The sequence below is a fragment of the Ursus arctos genome, unplaced genomic scaffold (assembly GCF_023065955.2).
Source record: "Ursus arctos isolate Adak ecotype North America unplaced genomic scaffold, UrsArc2.0 scaffold_7, whole genome shotgun sequence".
NCBI lineage: Eukaryota > Metazoa > Chordata > Mammalia > Carnivora > Ursidae > Ursus > Ursus arctos.
The window spans coordinates 12,335,808-12,359,028 of record NW_026623089.1 but is presented as its reverse complement, the minus strand read 5'-3'; the positions used below and the strand labels follow the sequence as shown (position 1 = coordinate 12,359,028).

The window sequence follows — 23,221 nt, the reverse complement described above, 5'->3', positions numbered from 1 at the left end:
CAAAGTACTTTTAGCTCCATTACCATGTGAAAAGGCACTGATGCCACAAATACCAATCCACATTTGGTTTTGGAAAAAGATTTCCGTGTACATATTTTGTCCAAATATTACTATTTGTTTCATGAAAGTCAGGACTAAGACTTTAGTAGAGTGTAAATTTTAAGCCAATGAATAAACAGTTGGCTTGAAAAAATATTAAATTGACATGCAAAGCATTTGTTGCTTTGCCAGATACTAAAAATAAAAGCAACTTCTGCCAACATGGAAAAACTTGAATTGTTTCAGTTGGTTCTGAATCTGACTACTGGGTTTCATGCTAAGTTAATTTTCCAAAATGAGGTCTGACATAACATTACCTTGTTTCCCCAAAACCTTATCTCATAGAAAAACACACGCAATTGGCATCTTATTTAAATATCAACCTCATATATTTTTTATAGTGTAGCAGGACATAACATTTCTAAAAAAGTGGTATCTTTACTTAGCGAATAGAAATTTGAACATTTTAGAAATTAACCTTCATAGTTTAAGAATTAAACTCAAACTTGGCTTAGAGTAAACAATAAGCAAGGTTATTAAAATACTGAAAAGAGAACATTTTAGACCAAAGGTAGCAGGGAAATCAGATTTTAAATGTGAGGTTCTAGGCTGTTACTCAAAGTTCAGATAACATTTTATTCCCATTCTTGGCCTGCCCCTCCCTTAGCCGTGTCTCTAAAAGAATAAATATGCTTAAAATACGGAGCTTGAGATTTACGATCAGCTGCAGAAACCTGTTTAACTACTGATTTACAGTTCTGGCCAAGGTATTTAACTCTGTCATCAGAACTAATTATTGCAAACCTGAGATTATATATTCAAACTCTCCTTTTGGTGAAAGAAATAGAACGTTCTGCTGAAAATCAGAAACATCCTGAGGGCTCCCAACAAGAACGTACTACCAACCTTCCTTCTCAGAACCAGCACTATAAAGCTCAAAATTACTGTTCCTTAGTAAGTTATTTTAGCCTGAAGTACTGAAACCGTAAATCACAGTTACATTAATGCCACACCGACAGCCTGAAACGTATTAATCTCAGTGAACAATAACTGACGTTTACATCCCCCGTCTAATTCAGGCATCCGAGCAGTAGTAAATGCACATGCGAAGCTTCAGGAACTGAAGTTATTACTGATCCAAAAAGAATCCTCATTTTGCTGTGAGCAGATGGAGAAGACAAATGACTACACTTTTTGGGCAACATGGGTGCTCTAAGAATAATGTTCCCATTTTATTGCTTTACTGAGCAAAATGTCTACTTCAAATTAAAGCTGGTAAAATAAAACCGGTCCTGACGACATGCCAGCCGGGTTCACAGCAGACAACCAGTCCCTTCCTCTCCCCCAATTCCCTCCCTTGCCCCCCCCCTTCCTGCTGTACCATATTTTGGAGCTTTTCACAACCCAGGCCCCCCAAAATTGAAGACTTATGAGATGCGCCCCCCCCCCTCAACAAATGAGTCCGCTGCTACATTCGATCCCACGGTAATGCCTTCCACGGGCTTAAAATGCTCCCGTCTGTATTACGGCCCCGGGGAGGGCAGCACGACCGCCAGCACCGGACAGGCTGAAGAAAGGCTTCTATAGCTGGACTTCAGGTCACGGGCTCCCAAATCAGCCCCTCAAGAGGCCACTCTGGCAAGGCCTCAGCATGAGAAGATGCGAAACATGCCTGCAGGGGTCACTAAGTGCTCGAAGGAAGTAGATACAGGAAAAGAAAAATGAGACGGCGCTTGCAGGGAAATGCCCTGTCTGCGAGCCCCGTGCGCGAGAATATCTACACTACGCGCCTGCGCCACGATAACACATTTAATGTTTCAGACAAAACCACCGGATTGCGCAGTGGATATCTTCCCCACGATGGATTTCTACGGAAAAGGTTTCTATACTCTAAGTTTGTATTCCCCTATTAGGAGTCTGAAATGAAATGTTGTAGGTAAACACAACAGGGGATATTAAATAATAAAACATAAGATTTTCCAATATTTGGTCTGTACACCTTTTTACCTTTTTATGATGAATTCTGTAAGTAGATACCCAATCTCCTAAAACCTTGCTTTTTCTATACTGGCTCTTCTCACCTAAGTGGAAGCAAGATATGGTTTTTGTTCTCTTAAATAGCAACTAGTTATTTACTTATCCCAAAACATAGGGAAAACATTAAATATGTTACCATAAATTAATAAAATTTTGTTACTATTTTAAGTATAAAAGTAACAAAATAATAATAAAGCAATAATCATGACTCATTTTCTAATGTTCCCGTATTTTTATTATCAACCCAGAGAAAGTTTATACCAGCCAGCTGGCAAACCTCTGAGGTTTGCTGAAGGGAGGTGAACTGATGAAAGCAGTGATAAGCAGTTCTTCACCTCTGCTAAGCACTGGGCAGGGAGATGTCAAACCACCAGATACCCAGTCTGATTTGCCAGCTTCTTACATGGTTTCTCAAAGCCCCTTCTAGTTACGTCTCTGAAACACACATCTAATGAAAACTACTTCCTACAGCACCAATCCACCTTGTCCTCATTAATTTATTTGACCTTTTAAGAAGTAATGGGGAGGCGCACCTGGGTGGCTCAGTCAGTTAAGCATCCAACTTTTTTTTTTTTTTTTTAAGATTTTATTTATTTATTTGACAGAGAGAGACAGCCAGCGAGAGAGGGAACACAAGCAGGGGGAGTGGGAGAGGAAGAAGCAGGCTCCTAGCAGAGGAGCCTGATGTGGGGCTCGATCCCACAACACCAGGATCATGCCCTGAGCCGAAGGCAGACGCTTAATCGCTGTGCTACCCAGGCGACCCAAGCGTCCAACTCTTGATTTCCGCTCAGGTCATGATCTCAGGGTCCTGGGAATAAGACCCATGTCAGGCTCCATGCTCAGCACAGAGTCTGCTTGGGATCTCTCTCCCTCTCCCTCTGCTCTTCCCCCAGGTCACGCTTTCCCTCTCTCTCACACACATAAATAAAATCTTTAAAAAAAAAAAAAAGAGTAATGGGGAAGAGGAGTAAAATACAAACTATGTTCTTGGAAGGTTTCAAGTTATATCGTCCAGAGTTGTAACTGTCTAGTACAATTACACATCTTCTCTTCTGAGAACCATCTCATGATTTAAGGAATGATAAGGCTGAGAGAGAGATTTAGGAAGACATTGCCAGGCAGAGCTGAATTTAAATCATCATCCAAATACTACATTCTGACCTTTTTAAAATTACAATACTTTATCTGAAAGTATACAAAAATTCATCAATTGCTTTCACTATTTAACTGTGAAAGATCAATTCTACTGCCTCCAATAAAGAACCAATAATTACTTTTATAACATTAAGATAATTACAGTCATTTGTAAAGACAGTATCAATCGAGACTCTCATGCACTTATGACTAATCCTTTATAAACAAATGCCAATCTTAAAAACACGATTCCAGAATAAGTGCTGTTACACTGGGTACAGATAAGAAAGAACAAGGAGCTCACTGGCTATGCTACAGCGAATGGACGGATGAAAGTAAAATTGATTTTATACTGGAGAGTTCAATAAAAAAAAATAAATAAATAAACAAAGTGCTAACTTTTTTCCTGGTGTGTATGTTTAGATTTCTTGTACAAATAACAGAATGTCCCATCTCATTCACTTCAATAGAACGAACACTTTAGGAAAAGACTGAAAAGATTTAATAATCAATTCCCAGATTTTCTGCTTATTTTTCCAATTTCTATCAGTTTCCTGACATAGTTAATGTAAGCAGGAAAATCTTTTCAGTAAACTGAGCGTTTGAAGACTCAAGTCAAGACGCAAATGTCTTGAGGAATTCTGGCAAGTTACATATATCCCATGTTGCTCTTTGTTTCCCATCTCTTCTTTGCTTCAAACCTAAAATAAAGAACACAGAAATCTCAATTTATTTTGAAATACTTTCCTAAACGTGCTTACAAAGTACCACAGGAAAATAAACTTAAAACATTTTCACATACTCCATCGATGACAAATTAAATATCAAAAAGGATGAAGAAATGCCTCCATATTTATAGTATGATAAACACACAGCAAAGACACAAAGAACAAAATGAGTAACAATCACACACAAACTGGATTCGTACGATGTATTCCAGGATTTCTGTCATTCCTATGAAGTTACTAGTATTACAACGAAAAGTCTTCAACAAACTTACCCCCATGCAAGTTTCTTCTTTTTTCGGGCAACCTGTGAATTTTCAGCTTCCTTTTTGGCTTTTACAAAGTTGTGGCAGGCAACTGCCTTGGCAATTTTTACACCAAGCTACGAATTACAAAGGAGAAAAACAAAAAAAGTGAAAAGAAATATGCTAGCTAATACAAGAATTACAGTCATACAAATACTGGAGAACTCGTGGGTATGAAAGCCGTAGCTACAAATTAGAAATTCTTATGCTCAGGCCCCCTTGAAGCAGCAAAGTGAACGAATGCACAGACGCGGCCCGTATTTCCCTTACCTCCCACAGACCCTACACCCTGGTTGTACCAGTCTCCTGGATGGAAATCCTTCCCAAACCAAGGGCCCTCGAGGGTCCACAAGGATATGATGAAGATCTTCAAGCTATTCCAGCATTTCAGTAGGCCAAACAGGAATTTACCCCTGATAAGGCTGCGCAGACTGACAGAGACATCAAGTTTCTTTGCTCTGGGCTAGAATTATAGCAACTCAGTATGGTCACATCAGTTATCTCATGCTGATCAGAAGCTCTGATTGGCAGTCATAGATGTGATTAATAAAACATGGGAAAGCTAATTACTGCTTCATAAACGCACTTTGTATGATGGGCAACAGCTTTCAATTCACTGAGGGAAAACAGAATATAGAGGGTGCTAAGAGGAGAGAAGGCTGGGCATGAGGACCACAGTACCTAAGTGGTCCCTCTGTGGGCCCCTCTGTTCCTGCTTGGCCTGACACCCATCTGCCCCAGTCCTGTAAGGTCCGATCAAAACAAAGCCTCCTTCCTACCCACCCCCCCTTCCCCTGAAGTCTTCTCTAAGTCAACCTAAAACAGTCTTTGTTTCTCTGCTTCTCCAGCCCTTCAGCCTCTATGCTATAACCTACAGTTCGCAGATTTTTCTCTACACAGCTCCCTGGCTGCCGAACTGTTCTTCACCAAGTATCTCCAGGACAAGCAGGGTGATCTTCTAGTTTTAGTGGCTCTGATTTTCAAAATGCCTGCCCACACGGACAGCTCAAAAATATCTGCTAAGAACCCAGCTTTACAACAAAGGCTAAAAGTCTCCTTCTGATGTTTCTTTCCCTTTCTATCTCTGGACTCACCCAAATGCACCTGAGTGGGCAACAGACACGGAAGAGAAGAAAGAAGCCACTGGCAGGTCAATGTGGTAAAGCCCGAGTTTCAGGGAGCTGCTGGCCAACAGTGCGGCATCGTGGGCCAGTTAAGAGCACATGTACGAGAAGCCAATTTAGGGAAGTGAGATTTCTTTCAGCTTATTCTGGAGAACAGTTTCCTTTAGGACGAAACAATCAAGTAGGGATCAAGCACTGCTGAGGGTTTCTGAAGCACAGCACACACTGATTTCATTTTCTAGTCCTGGTAAGAATATACATAAAGAACGGAAGCAACCTGACAATCAAACCGGAGTGCAGAACTGGTCAACAGCAACAGGAAAGCCACTGACGAGAGAAGGATCAAGTGTGCCTTAGGAGAGCACTTGAGAAGGCAGACTAACCTCAGAGTCCCTGAATTCACACCAATATGATCAGCACCACTACCTTCATCATCTTTCTTCACAGGATAAGGTTCACTCAACAAACACCACGAGGGCACAAAGGCACTCTCGGGCCAGGCGCTGTTCTAGGCGCTAGAGGCACAGCACGGGGCCAAACCACGCTCATCTTCGCACTGGGGCTAGGCAGAAGGGGTTGTCAGTGACATTAACTGTCTGACAGTTTCAATACTGGCTTCCTTCCCTTGGTTGTCTTTTTGTTCCCAGGTCTTCATCACAGAAAAAGTTCAGATAAGTCAACTAAGAAAAGGCTAAGAATCAAAGGGCTAGAGCATCACCATCTACGGAGAAAATGCAACTGGAAAGACGCTGTGGCTAACTTATGATTAAGATGAATTCCGCTAAAAAACTATTCATCTGTCAGAAACACCAAGGTCAGGTCAGCGCCTGTCAGGTTAGGCTGGCCAAAACTGTGCTTCTCCGACAAATGCCCAAATCCCGCTGGCTGAACTGTGATTTCTCATCTCGCTTCTAGTCAGCAGTGGCATGGCTGGGCTCTCCTCCATCCTGTGGCACCAGCGTCTCAACGGGTCACTTTCAAGTTTGCTGCGGCAGAGGGAGAGAGGGTCTCACACTGGCTCTTATATGCTTTAGTCCAGAAGTGACACACATCGTTTCTGCCTGGAGTCCTCTGGTCACAACTGTTCACACGGTCGCACCTAAAGCAAGGCGGCTGGGAACGTGGGGAGCTGTGGGCTCCCGGAGGAGCATGAGATGTACCTCAGAAACCGTCTACTGTCATAAAACGCGGCTTGCTACCTGTGTTAAGGTGTGTGCCGTGTCTCCACATTCCTGTAGGGTATTTAGTATCTTCCCTGCCCCTCACCCTTCAAAAGGTAAAATGTAGAACTCTGCGTTTTTCTATTTAGCTATATTCCTATGTATTATGTATCAAACGCAAATTTGATATATGATATAGTTTTGCCAAGTCTACCTCCCAACAAAAGTCCCACTTGGCGAGTTTATCTCACATTTAAATTGAGCCTATACTTGGAGGATAAAACAAAAATGGTCTGAACCATCTCTGCCATGTACCATTAAGCATGTGGAAACATTATTTTCTAAAACTGTTGTACATTAAGATGTAGCTTACATTTTAAACTTACTAAAATTTCCCGACATGGGTTTTCTGGATTGGGGATCGATAAGCCGAAGAGTACCTCAATGTGTTTGATTCAAATGGGACTCATCTCAACATGGTCACATCCCCTAAGAGAGTTAAAGCTTCTAGTTTTCTGGCAACATGAAGGCCAAGCCAGCACAATCAGCATCACAGGAAGGAGTTAGAGCATACATTCCATAAGACATAGTTTAAATTTATTAAAAATAATTCGTTAAAATGTATAAAACACATATTTACACGAGAGGGCTCCATCATTTCTGTGGACTAAGTAAATATAATAAATGGCTGGGTATATAGGTAATACTTTCAAACAGACCTGTTCGTATAAAAGGTATATTTTCCAACTGTATTTTGCCCTGGGTTAGGTTAAATGGAATGTTCTTCAACTGATAAACATTCAATAAGCCTGGTCTATGTATTTTACAGAAAGAATCTTTTTAGCTTGTAATGATGATGAAAAGTCATATCAATTTTGTGTCCTTCACATGCTTAAAATGTGTTTCACTTATTCCTGTGGAGAAAGAAAAAAGAACAGAAATATTTGGAAATATGAAGGGATAATAAGATCTTCTACGGAAGAGACAATTGAGAAGAAACTCATTTTCCCAGGCAAGATGCCTAACTCAAGTTCCCGAAGATAAAAGAATATCGCGCTATGTTCCAGTATTACAAATAACATAGGCCAACAAGAATCCCCCTTTCACTTCTGTAAAAAGAAAAATGCATCTTCATGCCCAAAGTAAACATCACAAAAGCTTGGTCAATGGTTTTCATATTAAAACAACAACAACAACAACAACAACAAACGTTTCGGGTCATCAGATAACTACAGCAACACAACGTGGAAAGAAAACGTTTAAAATGAATAAAAATATATACGGAATTTCTTGTATGTGTAGCCAAAGTATCAGCATTTTCCATATAGAACGTCCAATATTTTGCTGCATTTTAATTAAGGTGTCTAAACATTATCACAAAGAACTGCAAATTGGTCAGAGCAAGCGGTAAGGAAAATTAAGCTCTAAAGGCTTTTTATCACCATATTTCAGGAACCAAGGGTGTAAAATGTTCTAATTTGGGATATATTAAAAGCCATAAAAGGTCTTTCAAAAAGATTAATGGTACTTTGCTTGGATTTAAGATAAGGGCTTCAGCTGGTTGGAAAAGCAGGGCCCTGGCTGGACCCTTGGGGCACTCATCTTTACAGGCACTTGGAAGATTTGTAAAAGCGTCTGCGTAACCTCAAGCAAATGCACGGCGACATTTTTTTAATTCCTTTCAATTTTACAGGTTTAGCATGTGTAAATCATATTGGGTTGTAAAAGAGATATAACGGCGCATCTTGTAACATAGTGGAGATTTTTAAAAGACAAACTTTCAAAATAAAGTTGGTTTTTCTTGCTAAACCTGTGCCATTCTAAAGTTCGCCGATAATCATCTGAAGCATCTGATTCAAACAGCTGAATCTAGCATAACTGTAAACTTCTTATCCATTTCATAAAATATTTTACTCATCTCAAAATTACTAGCTTGTAACAGATTTATGAAGTTTTCTTCCCTTTTGAACACTTTCAAGGCACTTATTTAAAAATACCAATTATCATACTTTAACTTTTTATGGAATAATAGGTCTCTATGAAAAATATTTATGCCATTCTCTTTTGTTCTTTAATTAAATGAAAACAGATGTTTTCTGAAGTAAAGCGGAACCATTACTGGAGTACTTAAAGTGTTAAGGTCTTTAATTTTTATATCAGTTTGGTCGACAATTCCTGATTGTCTTTACTCAAGCTCAACATTAATGTCAAGCAAGTTACCTAGGAGACGAAAGAGATCAAAGAGACAAAAACCCCTCCAATGTCTGATTAATCAAGCCTGCAAACAGCTTATTTCTTTTAGCCTGCATGCAAGTATGAAAATGAGATTCTGGGAGCCGAACATTGTGCAGATTTGTTCATTCTTATCAGAACAAAGCCAGCGGCAGCTTATTTCATGGATCATTGGCACTGTCATCAGTGCTACACAGAACGGGTGACAGCTCCTCATTTTGAGGCTTGAACAAAATTAGCAAAAAGTCGGCACAAATTAGCCTCTCATCTTTTTGGTAATATGACATTATTCATTTACTTTTTATCCAATTTTTAATTTTTTCCTTGTCAGCTATCCCTTTCTAGTGTCTCTTGCATGGCATCATAAAATGCCTTCGTAAAAACAAGCAAAGAAATAGCCAAAGTTGAAATAACATGGAAAGTTCAAAAAGCAAATAAGAAAAAGCTCTTCCAATGACTGATGATGCTTCGTGTTTTTTAGAACTTTCGAAACTCTGCACTAATATTGGCAAATAGCTCACAACACCACGCAGTTAAGGAGTTTTATGAAATTAGTAGTATATTTCAATAAAGAATATGATGTGCTAAGGTGTTTCACTCAAACTACACTGTAACGTGGTGATGTGCTGTAGTAAATTTGGGGTGTCTGCACTGGGACTGGGACCTCTCCATGGTCACACCTGAGATGCCAAAGCTGTGCTGACTGCAAACAAGCCATGCTCTCTCCAGTCAACTTCTACATCAAGTCGTTTTGTTACAGAAACAGACTAATTTCATTGTCATCTTAAAATGTGCACACACAGGTTTACACGTTCGTGTGCTACATATATCTGTGTGTGTACAACTGTGCAAACACCCATTACTTACTTTTATACCTCAACTGCCTAGGAGTTAAAAGCCAAGTAGTTTTTACACTTCAAAGCATAACCCAACAAATCCTGTTCTTCAAACACATCATAAAGATACTTATATAAACCCATATCATATATACCATGTGTATGTGTGTGTACATATATACACTCATATGTGATTCACCCTGCAATTTATAAAAATAATATGTGTTTGGTCCATGAGGTGTAAGAAGATATACTTTGATTACTATACTCAACTTTGATTTCACAGTGAAATAGTTTATATAACACCTGTTTTAATGATGACTATTAAGGCTTCAAATTATATGCAGATTACAGTAATCCAAAGGAGGGCGAAAAGATGTTATACTGTTGAAATTACTCCTGGATATAGACATTTATATTCAAGCAACTTATCCCATTCATAAGGGGAAAAAAAGCATTAAAAAATTAACCATAAGCTGTTAGATGCTTTACACAGTCCCCATAAGAAAGACAGTTTTTTTTTAAAGAACTGTAGTACTGTTTTCAGCAATTTCTTTATCTCTGTTCTTCTAAGTAAGAAAGCTTATTAACAAGCTTTGAACTTAAAATCACATTTACAATAATGTGCCATCAACAGTTTTATAAGCTAATTAGAAAAAGATTAATTAATGACTGGCTGCTAATAAAATGGCAATCATGAAGAAAGAAACCAAGGGTGCTAAGCTTCAACTACCACCAATTAAGAGCTAATTACAAACAAATTATATATGTGTTTTGCTGTGGGCTTTAATTTACTAAAATGGTTTTAATTAAAAGAGAAAACATGCTGATTAATTGAACTGCAGAAAAAATCTACAGTATAAACTGTGCTTTGTCTGTCTCTTTAATTAGACTTGTAACATCTGAAATCTTTTCTTAAGGTTTGTTAAAAGCACAGATAAACATAATTAAAAGAGAGCATAAGGAACACCATTCTAGGTGAGCACCCAATCATACCGCAAAGGTTAAAAGAAGACATCCTCAATGCAAGGAGATCTAAGTAGGTACACCTAAAAACCCGAGAAAAACCCATCACTCAGCCCCATTTTTATTTTTCTCATATTAACATGCTCCAACTTCAAGGCTATACACAATTTTTTTATGGGAATGAATGTATCTTTAAACTCAGTGTAAAGGAATTCAAACAGCTAGACCTTCCCTTACCTGGACAGGCACAGCTTATTTCCCATACACTCTGCTAACTGTTCATCTATGTGAAATTACTGAAATTCCTTCTAAGAACTAAGAACAAGGCTTCAAAGAATTCAAATCACCATTTAAAAGCCCCCCGGCCTAAGCTCAAACGACACAATGATACAGAGAAGAATATTTAAATTAAAAAACCACTGAGAAATGACCAAAGTTAATGAAAGTAAGTCAGTTCTAGATGATTCTTAACAGACACACAGTCCCCCACAGCAGAGAAGGCCCAACTTCCCCAGGTGGCTGAGCACGCTGCTGCCAGCAGAACGCTGCTCAGTGAGGGCTCTTCTCTCCCCAGTGTCCTAGATTCCTTTCCGCTGCGAATCAGTGAAATATACCACAAAGAAAATGGTTCTTAACTCTCCTAACTGGAAAGAGAAACAAACAAACAAAACAACAAAGAAAAAGTAAGGGACAGAAGGCAGAGCAGTAACATTTCAAAGACAGACATAAAAATATTTTGCAGGCATTAAATGAATTTTATGGAATAATGTATTCTTCACCTACACCTCCTGGTACTAGAAACAAAAATAATATCCTTTCTATAAAAATGAAATGTTGAGATGGATATTTTGGAGTCTCTATATATCTAATCTATCTATTTATCTAATATATATATAATATTTAATGCATTTTACTTTGTATACCCAATCTTCAGTGGCAAGAGATTACAATAATTAAGAAAACAGAAAGTACCTGCCATCCTTCTTAGAGTCACACGTTCCAATGATAAATTCTTAGAATAGCTAATTGGAATATACATTCAGTTTCACATCTGAATGAACTGTTTTACCTTTGGAAACATGGTTGTTAAGGTATTTCTACCCAAAAAAAGTATTCACGAAAATGTAAGGAAAATAATTTTGCTCTCTAGATTATAGAATAAAAGAGCTCAGAATGACAAGATTTGCTTCATTGTAATATGCCTTTCAATTCAGCTTTTTTTTTTTTTTGGTATATAATGCAAACATATTAGAGCTTTGAAAATAGCACTGACGAAAAGTAACTTTAAACTTACCAAGTTTGACAGAATCTCTATTTCAAAAATTTAAACAAACATCTCAATTCTGAACCCCACACATGATAACGTTCCAGGTACTCTGACAGGTAAATCTGCCAAAATTGTATTATCTGGGGAGGGTGAGGTGACTCCAGCTCATATTCCATTAGGACAGCACTGCATGTACATCAACATAAAACTAAAACGCAAAATGAAAAGAGTGAATTGCAGCCAGAGTCCTCTCAGAGAAACTAAAGCCGAACAATGCAGTGCACTGGAAAATTCTGAACGCGAGAGCAAGTGCAGGAGCACTCACGGCCCTTCTGAGAAAGGACCACTTCTTAGATGTGAACCTAAAATGCAGCAACCACCTCCTCCAAAGTATATCTGCCCCTCTTCAATGAGAACACCTCCAGATTTTTTAGGAAAATGCTCTAGAAACAGAGCGACAAGTTAATAATCTCCCCAAATTAGAGGGCATTTCATTTAACAGGAAAGAACACAACTCAATTAATTCAAACATTAGTTGGTTTTTTTTAAAGGCCATTCCCACCTTTGTTATTTAAATATTAACAAACTATCCATATTTCAACATTATTAACTTTACCTATGTTTCGGAATCTTATTTATTTAATTTCACAAAATTAAAAATTATTTCTCAGTTTAATTCATACTGCCAATGTAATGAATGCTCTTTCTAGGTTACACAAAATAATCATCATGTTACAACACGAAGCACTGGTGTTTTCAAAGAATTAAGTTTAGTTGGTGCTGCCAAAGACCATCCTGTTGGAGTCATTTACAGAAAAAGTAATCTTTAAGGACATTAAACTATACAAAGTTCAAACAAAATTCACAGGCAACCTCTCTTTCCCATTCATTTCTATTCTGACACTGTATAGTTATAAATGAAATCAACCTGAGCAATATACCTAGTTAATGTAGATGTGATTCATTCCATGGTAGAAACTGCTGCCAAACCAAGGGCGTTTCCTTTATCTCCGGTGGGCTAACGTGAAGATGCCTAGAGAAAAATTCTCTTTCCAAAACGTGACATTCAACCTAAGTGTTGCGTACTTAATTAAATAGAGGCTTTAGCACTTGATTTTAAAATATGTGTTTCTACTGACTTCTATAAATTGGTATAATCTGGATAATGTGTCAGAAAAGACCAGTACCAGAGGACGGAATTTTTAAGGATCACTATCAATGAATGGAATATACTTCCAATTCAGGCCTAAGGTTAACAATCCACAAATATGTTCAGATACTCTGTGTGTATGTAAAACTGATATATTTTTTTAAAAACAACTTTTTTTTTTTTTAACTAGGACAGTTTCATCAATATGACACAAACCCAAGTATATTTTCCCACTATCTCTCCTCCAACATTGTTGACGACAAAGAAGTATTTAATCAACAGGAGGGAGAGTCCCAAGGCAACTACGTTACTACATGGCAAAAACCAAAGATGTTAGCAGAATCTAGGCTTCAAACATGTGAATTTGAGCTGTCCCCTCAAACCAGAAAATATATATCCTTGATGTGATCGTTAATTTAAGGGAATGTGATTCTGGAAAAACAGGCACTTGCTATGCCACAATGATAGTGCGTGGACAAACGCAACACCGTTGTTTTTGTTTTTTGTTTTTTGAGGAACTATTTCAAGGCCCATTCGCAGTCATGGTTCTACTTTTGGCTTCATTTTTTTTTTTTTCAATACTGGTGCTGCCCTATTGGTTTCACAGGCTTATAAATGTTAAACATCAAAAATTAGTTTCACTTATTATGGTTGGAAAAGGCTTTAAGAACTCTGGGATCTGTGCCTCTGAGCAAAGGCTTTATCAGCAGGTCCCAGTCACTGCTTCTTGAAAAAAGAAAACGAAACTGATTAAAAACCAATATACCTGATTTCCAAAAGGACACCTACCATGCACGTATACAGTTAATTCATAAAGGGTTTCTGCCCCAAACTCACAATTACTTACTTTTCAAAATCCCATCTCTCATATCCATGGTGATTGGCACCAAGGGGATAAATACGAAAAATTAAACCTCAAACTAAACTATTTATTCAAGAATTCCATCTTGATTACTTTAGTTATTCTTCACAGGTGTTTTAACGAACACGGCATCAGTATCTTTCCAACGTCTGTGTCTGAACAGCAAACACTTTCCGGATGTTTTGCCATTTATACAAGGAAAAGAATAGAAGACATTTTCTTTTTCTTTTTATCAGAATTCCTTAACCCCACACTAAGTAAGTTTAATTTATTTACTAGAATCAGGCATTATATTTGTATGGAAGTTAAAAAAAAAAAAACCACTTGAAAAAAATGTTTGGTATCCCTGCAAGTGATGAAAATATCCTTTATTTCTGAAGCAATCTCATTTATCATAAAGGTAACAGGAAATAACATTCTTAAAATAGAAAATACCTAGTCAGTGCTATGCCATTCACATTTCTACAACAGCAGTATAACGAAACAAAACACAAAAAAAGAAACCTAATATCCTCAAAGAAAACACACATCTCTGAGGCTGGACATCCTGACTTCTGCACATCCGGACACGCAGCTTCCAAAGGCAGGGCAAGGAATCTCACGAGCGCTCCCTGACAGAGGTAAGGAGGGAGTTACATGCAACTGCTAGTGAGCACGAGGCCACGGTGACCCTGTCCCCTCCCAGAGCATCATTTAAAGCAACTATTTCCAATTCTCAACTGTCCAGGTTTTACTGCAAGACTTAACATATACATAAAAGATTATATAATCCGATAGCTCATTTAAGACAAATTTTAGGTCTGGTTTGCCAGGTAAAGACGAAAAGTACAAGCAAATAATGTTTTAAAAATCTAGTTTGGCAACCACAATAATAACTGTCCCAAACAGGAAAAGAATCAGCAGTAGATGCTAAAACTAGTGGGTAAAGTATAATGACAGATAGAATATTTACATAGTCTCAAATTATCTCCCATCTCTCCACGAGAGACTTATTAATTACATATCGGAAAACAGGAGCCATATAATAATGTGGAGAAACCTGGGACGCCGCCTTAACCAAAAACTCAAAGTAACATCATCAATAAATGGGACAAACAGAAATCATGTGTCTCCTGATATCTTGCATTGAGAAGGACACAGCATCATTTCTGCGATATTCCTACCGAAAGTGCATGAGGAAATAGCAGACAAACCAAAATTGAAGGGCATCCTACAAAATAACTAGCCTCTACTCCTCAAAAATGCTAACATCTTGAGAAATACAGACAGACTGAGGAACTTTCCAGATTCAAGAAGAATAAAGAGACATGAAAACAAAATGCAATGTCCTAGACCAGGAAAAAGAAACTATTCTTTCTGCTATAAAGGAAATCAGTGAGACATTTGGCAAATCTAAATTATATTCTAATCTATAAATTAGAATGGCAAAGTAAATGTTCATCATCAAAGTACATCCTGGGTATCTAGGTGAAGGTAAACAGAAAATCTTTTCGCAAACCTTGCAACTTTCTGAAAGTCTAAAATTATCTCAAAATAAAACTTTTTAAAAAAATAGAATGTATGCAACTCTTAAAATTTCCGCATTACTAACTTTACCTAGAAAAACACAGAGCCTGCAGTAAAGTAAATGCTTCTCTCTGAATTCCCCTTGCCTCAGATAGAAGTGCTTATCAACAGGAAAAGACAAAAACAGCCAGCCACGGACGGGTCATGCGGAGCCCACATTTTAATGCTGCAGACTAGCCCTTGCCTTATTCTTTCTCGTTACTAAGCCAAGATCTGAGAAAACTTACTGACCCGGAGCCTCTGGCTGAGTCACAGTCACCTTGTTAGTTGGTAGAGATCACATAATACACAAGTCTCAGGTCTTCCAAAAGGAAGAATGGACAAACAATGACATAGGGACATCAGTTTGTTGAGTCCTGTGATCCTTGAGGGAGAGGTAAAGACAAAGAAGTCTACAGTGTCTCTGAAAACAATCAGGAAGCCAAACCCTAAGGCCCTGCTGCTTTTATCATGCTTCCATCCTTAGCTTTACTGGAACTATGCAGTCATCTCAGAGATCAGCCACATGCTGACGGTATAGCATTTGCTGGACAGCAAACAGTCACGGATACCCACAATTTTTAAAGGGATTCAAGAGACAACTGCTCAAACATGTGGCACAACATGGACCTAAGTGGTGCATTTAAAGACTGGTTCTCTAGAAAGTTTTGCTTCTGACACAAATGAGGTGGATATTCAGTGAAAGCTGCCAAAAGCTTCTACACCTACCTGTTGAGATGTGACTAAGACTAGTGGTTGGTCTTGCTGCCCTATGTGCCTTTCAGATTCTGAAAGCCCACTTATGCCGCGTTAGCCACTACCTCCATCATACGTCCTACTGTGCCCACTCCTCTTCATCCTTGCAGCCGTATCTACTGTACCCACTGGACTCTTCCAGCTACAAAGCACGTCGCTCCCCACCCTTCTCTGACATTTCAGGGTCAACTCCCCAAAATTTGAAGATGAGAGATACTGATATAATTTGCTATATTGTGTATACTTGCAGACTACCCAAGATTTAATCACTACCTCTAACAACAGTTGTATGGAAAAGTAAGTTCCAGGTACCAAAATACCAACAAACATTAAGTGCTCTACTGCTGAACAGAATTTTAAAGATGGTCTTTAACACAAAGCTGATTTGTGCCAGGTACATACCAAGCTAAAGAAGCCACTCTAATAGCGGCCAACTGACACTTAAATCCTATCGAGGTTGTGGTACCATTCAACATACTATCAAATTCATTTTATTAAAATGTAATAGGGGTGCATGGGTGGCACAGTCATTAATTAAGTGTCCAACTCAGTTCTGGCTCAGGTCATGATCTTAGGATCATGAGATCAAGCCCCCCGTGGGGCTCTGCATAGAGTCTGCTCAAGATTCTCTCTCCCTCTCCCTCTGCCCCCCCCACCCCATGCTTGCACACCCATGTGCATGCTCTCTCTCTTTCATGCACACACGTGCACTAAAATGAATAAGTATTTTACAAAATGTTAACACCTAAATCATTCTATTTGAAAAGAGTGATACAGTGCTATTACAGCCAATGAATGTTATAATCAATAAAATCAAAATATGGCCACTTTAAAGATGAAAGAGAGCAAATGTCAAACTTAAAGTACAAGAAATGTTGTAAGCTGGGAAGGGAAGAATGAATCTTACAAGAAAAAAGTAAACAATTTTTTTAAAAATGTCACTTTTTGAAAGGCCCCCTAACTGCTGTTTATGCTGCTTCTTGCCTAAGTCCCAAACTCAAGCTCCAAGCTTCATAATTGCCTGTAGATTAGCCATTTAATAAATAAGCACACGTACACAGACACATTACACACAGAAGTATTTACTGCGACAACTGATCTTAAAGGCTAGTGGGAAAAAAGGTAACTTCTGAATCCCAAAGCCTCACTCTGGACTTGTTTATTTCCCTACATAAAAACATACAACTCCCAAGATACTTACAGCCAGCACCCAAAAATAGGAAACAAACCAACAAACAGCAATCAACAGTGGATTTTTTTGTCATCAGCAGATGGAAGAGCAAAATGGTGCTTGCACAGAAGAATTTACTGAAATAGTTAAGTTCGTCACTAGTCTGTTTAAAACAAATGCTCACCTGCAGGTGAGTAAGAAAGAATAGAGCACGTGGCCAGTCGTTTGCACAGACGACTGACGGTGCTCTCCATGTAATTAGACCCCAGGGAGTCTAGTTTAAGAGTAAGGTGGAGAACATAGGGATACACTAAAAAAGAAAGGTATGGTAGAACTTTTTCCCTAAAAAGGACAAAAAAAAAAAAAATCACAAAACACAGTAACAACAACACAACATATGCCGATATGACCTCTTTACTCTATGTTTGACTTTGCCTACTGACACCAGGCAGCAATTGGAGAAATAGCGCCCCCAAAAGGTGCAAGTCAAAATCTTCTGGAAGCCTTGTGTACTTGGAAAAAGAATATTCAATATATCTATTAGTTTTATATTCTAGACTATAAGTTTTTAAAAGCTGAAAATTATTTAGGGCTGAGGGAAAAGTTTAGAATATGCAGTAAGAAAGCATCTGGGGAAGCGAGGGCGAGGAAAACCTTGAGATGTGACATTAGAACACATAGCTGCCTTCAGGGAGAGTTAAACTGAATTAAAGATGCAAATGGAAAAAGAAAGCTAGTCTTTTAATCATAACTGGCAAAAAACTCTCTGAACTAGGTGAAATCTAGGGTTGAATATCAATCATGGATTATTTCCACCATAAGTTTTAGACCAGAATAATTTAAAAACATTAAAGACAAAAATAAAACCCAGCACTTCAAAATAAATGGCAGCATGAGTGGGAAGGAAATGGACAGAAAGGAAAATCTCAGATCAAATATTTGAGGAGCGCCTGGGTGGCTCAGTCGGTTAAGCATCCGACTCGATCTCAGCTCAGGTCTTGATCTCAGGGTCGTGGGGTTCAAGCCCCCACTGGGCTCCACACTGGGCGTGGAGCCTACTTAAAAAACAAACAAACAAGCAAACAAAGCTAAGATCAAATATTTGAATACCAAACTTAACTTATGGTCACAAAAAGAATGTACATTCATTTTAGAAAATTTGGAATTACTACAGTTGACTCACCTCTCGAGTAGCTAGCTGGTTGCTGAGTTCCTCAGCCTTCTCGATGTTCCACTCTTCCACAGCCTGGTCTATGCTCTTTTCCAGGCCCGACTAGAAAGCAAAGAAACCTAAAGCTTAAAAGCAGGAAAAAAGGCAAACATTTGCTGGCAAAGACGATATCACACCAAACATGTTACATACTTAGATCATTTAATTTTCACGATGACCCCTGTGGTAGTTGGTACCACTCTCATTTACTGAGGAGAAGGCCTCGCAGAAATATCAAATGGCTTATTCAAGGTCAGATAACTTCTTGAACTAAGAAAAAGGAGATGCCAATACAGACTTTTGTGACTTCGAGGACTACGCTTTCCCTTAATAACAATATAATGTTAATGATAAAAATAGTTAAAATGACGGCATGCTTATTATGTAGTAGGCCCTGACTTACTACTCTAAGAAAGCTCATTTATCCTAACAACTTCAAAAATACTGTTATCCTGTTTTTGAACATGAGGAATCCAAGGCCTCAGACTCACGTGGCCAAGGTCAGAGTCTGTAAGTGTTAAGGCCATCCCATGAATCTGGGTTTGCCCAGAGCCTGTGCTCTCAACCACCATTTTCCTCTGCCTCTTTTCTCTACTGCCCCTTCCTGTAGCTTTAGGCCCTCCTCCAACAGCCCCTCTAGTCTTAGACGACGGGTATTAAGTTGGATATTAAATAGGGGAAGAATGTTACATAAGAGAACAAATTTTATTTTCCTATAGAAATGTTTTTATTTACTAGCTGAAGATACTTCAGGAAACCATAATTAAAATTTTCATACGATTACCAAACAGACGAGGTAGGATTCATCATACATTTATGGAAAGACGCTTAGACTTAAATAATTGTTAGCTTGTGGAAAGTTACCACAGAAAATTTTAAAAAAATGTTTAAATGGTCTAATATATGCTTCTCACAAGAAAATTTTGCCCTAACAATGGCTTAGCCAGTGTGTCCTCCATGTTTTCAGTTCCCAACTTCTCCCTCATCTAGTAAAAGGGAACCCAGAATGCCTGTCAGTGCACTGCTTGATTATACCCATCAACTAAGAGAAATTTTGTTCCTGCACAGCCTCTGTGGAAACAAGACTTAAAAATGCCTATTTACACACACACACACACACACACACTGAAATACTAGTCAGCCATCAAAAAGAATGAAATCCTGCCATTTGCAATGATGTGGATGGAGCCACAGTGTATTATGCTCAGCGAAATAAGTCAGAGAAAGACAAATACCATATGATTTCATTCATATGTGGAATTTAAAAAACAAAACACATGAGGAGCACCTGGGTAGTGCAGTCAGTTGAGCACCCAACTCTGGATTTCAGCTCAAGTCATGATCTTGGGGTCTTAAGATCATGCCCCACGGCAGGCTCCTCGCTAGGTAGGGAATCTGCTTGGGATTCTCTCCCATCAGCCCCTGTTCACTCACACCCTTTCTCTCCTTCTCAAGTAAATAAATCTTAAAAAACAAACAGATGAACATATTGAGGGAGGGAAAAAAGAAAGAAAGAGAGAAACAAACCATAAAAGACTCTTAATGATAGAGAACAAACTGAGGATTGACGGAGGGAGGTTGGCAGAGGATGGGCTAAATGGGTGATGGGTCTTGAGGGCACTTTTATGATGAGGACTGGATGCTATACATAAGTGACGAATCACTAAATTCTACTCCTGAAACCAATATTACACGATATGTTAACTAACTAGAATTTAAATAAAAATTTGAAAAGAAAACAAAAATGCTCACACATAATCTGCCTAAAAAGATTACGGAACACAGACCGGTAAGGTTATTACTAGTGTCCCTGTTGAGTGAAGATCATCCCTTCTCACAATCCCTCACCCCACCCACAGACTTGAAAGGACTACATGCTTATCATCCTTCCACCCAACTGTAGCTTGAGACCATCATTCAATAGACCTTAGTCTCTGATCCCAGGTCATGTGGCTCTCCTGTCCTTTTCCCATTCTGGTCCTGTGATCACTGATCAGTCTCCAGAAATTCTTTTTTGGGAGCACCCGAGTGGCTCAGTTCAGCATCTGCCTTCAGCTCAGGACATGATTCCGGGGTCCTGGGATCGAGCCCTGCATCAGGCTCCCCACTCAGTGGAGAGTCTGCTTCTCCCTCTCCCGTTGCCCCTCCCCCAGTTTGTGCTTTCTCTCTCACTCGCTCTCTCTCAAATAAATAAATAAAATCTTAAAAAAAAAATCAGAAATTCTTTTTTGTATTTCTGAAGAACTCTTCTCCTCACCATCCAAAAAACATCCTGGACCTCTAACTAATACCCCACCCCAGAGTCCATACTCCAGGCCAGTGACACTCCCAAGTGTGGCCTGTGCACCTGTTCAAGTCTGTGAATGGTAGCAGTCTATGAATTGAGCTTGTGCCAGAATGCAAATCAACTGCATGACTATACCCAGCTACAAGACTTTCTCAAACCAGGAAGTAGCTATATTCAGATATAAGCTCTGTATCTCTTGTAAGACCAATACTTTGAAAAGGCTTGCTCTGGGCCATGCAATAGACATCACCTGAAAGCTCCAGTTCCAAAGCTTTACAGTCTGGAATTCTCTCTGAACTCAAGATTCTGTCCTTTGACTTATCCCAAGTTTACAGCCAGTGAACTTGTGTTGTCTTCATTTGTAACCCTGCCCTGGCACCACCGTCTTCATTCTCAGTCCTTCAGTCCCTTCCTGGATTCTCCAAACCTCCCTCCCTGGCCTGCCATCCATGGTTAACCTTCTTGCCAAACTCTAAGCCAGGAGTTCTCAAAGCTTAAGTCTGGACCAGCAGCATCAGCACTACCTGGGAACTTGTTAGAAATACAAATCCTCTGAGTCAGAAACTGGGGTCAGTGCCCAGCAATCCATTGATACTAACCAGGCCAAAGTTTGAGAACCACTGACTTAAAAGCAATACCTTCAACTTCCTCCCACATCTTACCTTGTTTTGGCGATTCCCAACCACTTGTTTCTACTACTTTAACATCCAGGTGTCCCAGCGGTATCAGAGAAAACCAAGTCACTCAATTCACCGGCTTGTACTTAAAGCTGTTTTTCAAACTCAGCTGAGTGGGCTCTAAATTCTGCCCTTCAAAGTTCCCACATTCTTCTAAGAAGTTGTCACTTTTCTATGTTTTTCAAATACCCTCAGCACTACCTCCTTTTCAGATTATAACTCTACCCTCTACTTCATGGGAGGCTGAGGCAAAGCAAGCAGGGAAGAGAAGAACCAAAGATACCGTATGTCCCTTCTACAACCTCCCTCTCATTCAACCTCATAAGGTGTATCTTCACTCACCCTGCCCCTCTGCCCCTATTGCCTCCAAGGAAGAATCATCTCTTCCTAAAGCTAACTCCACCACCTGTCCTCATCTTACTCCTACCTGCTTATATGTCACCCAGAAGCCTGCTCTTTAAATTTCCTCCTCTCGGGGCGCCTGGGTGGCTCAGTCAGTGAAGCGCCCGTCTCTTGGTTTCAGCTTGTGGTTCAGGTTGTGATCTGAGGGTCATGAGATGGAGCCCTGCATCCAGCTCCGAGCTCAGTGGGGAATCTGCTGGAGATTCTCTCGCTCCCTCTTCCCACCCCCCTGCTCACACACACTCTCCATTCTCTCTCTCAAATAAATCTCAAATAAGTAAATCTTTAAAAAAATAAAATAAAAATAAATTAATTTCTCCTCCCTCTTTCTTTTCTTCATTGTTCTCATCTTACAAACTCAGCTGTCCTCCCCATTCTGGAGCAGGGGCTAGATGGGATGACAGTTTGTTTTTCTTAAACTGATTTCTTCTTAGGTTGGTACTGCATGTCTCTCTTGTAAGACAGTGTATATGGAGCCCTGTGTCATCCCCCACTGCATTCGCTATTCCTTTTGTCCTCATCCTTCCCTGAAACTGCTCCCTCTGCAGTCACAAATGACACTATTTGTCCTCCTCCTACTTGATCATCTATTATGTCAGCTACATCCTCATTCTTAAAACTCTCTCTCTCCAAATGGGGACCTTAAATCTCCTTAGAAGCCCTTCATCTCCTCTTGTTGAATTGTAACTCTAATTATGATAGTCCTCAAGGTTCTGTGATTGGTCCCCTTTCTTCTTACTCTTCCTTTGTCTCAGTAATGTACTCAGTCCTAGGGCTTCAATTACTTCTCATAAGCTGCTTTATAGATCTCTATCTAATTCAAAACATCTGACGTCTCAGCTATACCAAGATCTATAGCTCCAGCTACTTGTCTTCATATTGAAGCCTTGCAAAGGTAGGGTCTCCAACTTCTTGTTATGCCTAAAAACAAGCTCATCGCTTACTGCCCTGCTTCCCCTTCAGAGCTGACCACCCACTTAGTCACCCCAGACAGAATCCTCAGTGGTCTTCACTGCCTCCAATCCTTTGCTCTTATCCTAACTCTTTTTGTAGGGTGTCTCATGTCTCCTCTCTGGGCTTCTTCAAGGCCTCATCATCTACTGTTTGAAAGATGATAGCCTTCTCCAAACTAGTCTTCTATCTTTCTAAAGTAGAGATACTATGTCATTAGCCAGGTTCAAAATATCACTTCTTTATTCCTTTTGAATCGAACCAAAATCCCTTCACAACAGGTTCCCACAATGCTTTCTCAGCCCCATCTTGGGCAATGCTGTACTTCCTATTCTCTGGTCACATTTACCATTCTTTTACTGTCCCCTGTGATCTGATGTGT

At 39.3% G+C, this 23,221-nt stretch overlaps 1 protein-coding gene across 3 annotated transcripts in view; it reads right to left on the bottom strand.

Moving 5' to 3' along the window:
- Positions 1-409: 409 nt before the first annotated feature.
- The window catches only part of FAM204A (family with sequence similarity 204 member A), a 36,012-nt gene continuing 13,200 nt past the window's right edge, over positions 410-23,221 (bottom strand). For all 3 annotated transcript variants that reach the window (XM_026494234.4, XM_026494235.4, XM_026494233.4), the window contains exons 6-8: positions 18,496-18,585; positions 4,214-4,320; positions 410-3,914 (exon numbers count right to left, since the gene is read on the bottom strand). In XM_026494234.4, the coding sequence (XP_026350019.1) occupies positions 3,863-3,914; positions 4,214-4,320; positions 18,496-18,585 (249 nt within the window). In that variant the 3' untranslated portion in view covers positions 410-3,862. The remainder of the gene's footprint in view (positions 3,915-4,213; positions 4,321-18,495; positions 18,586-23,221) is intronic.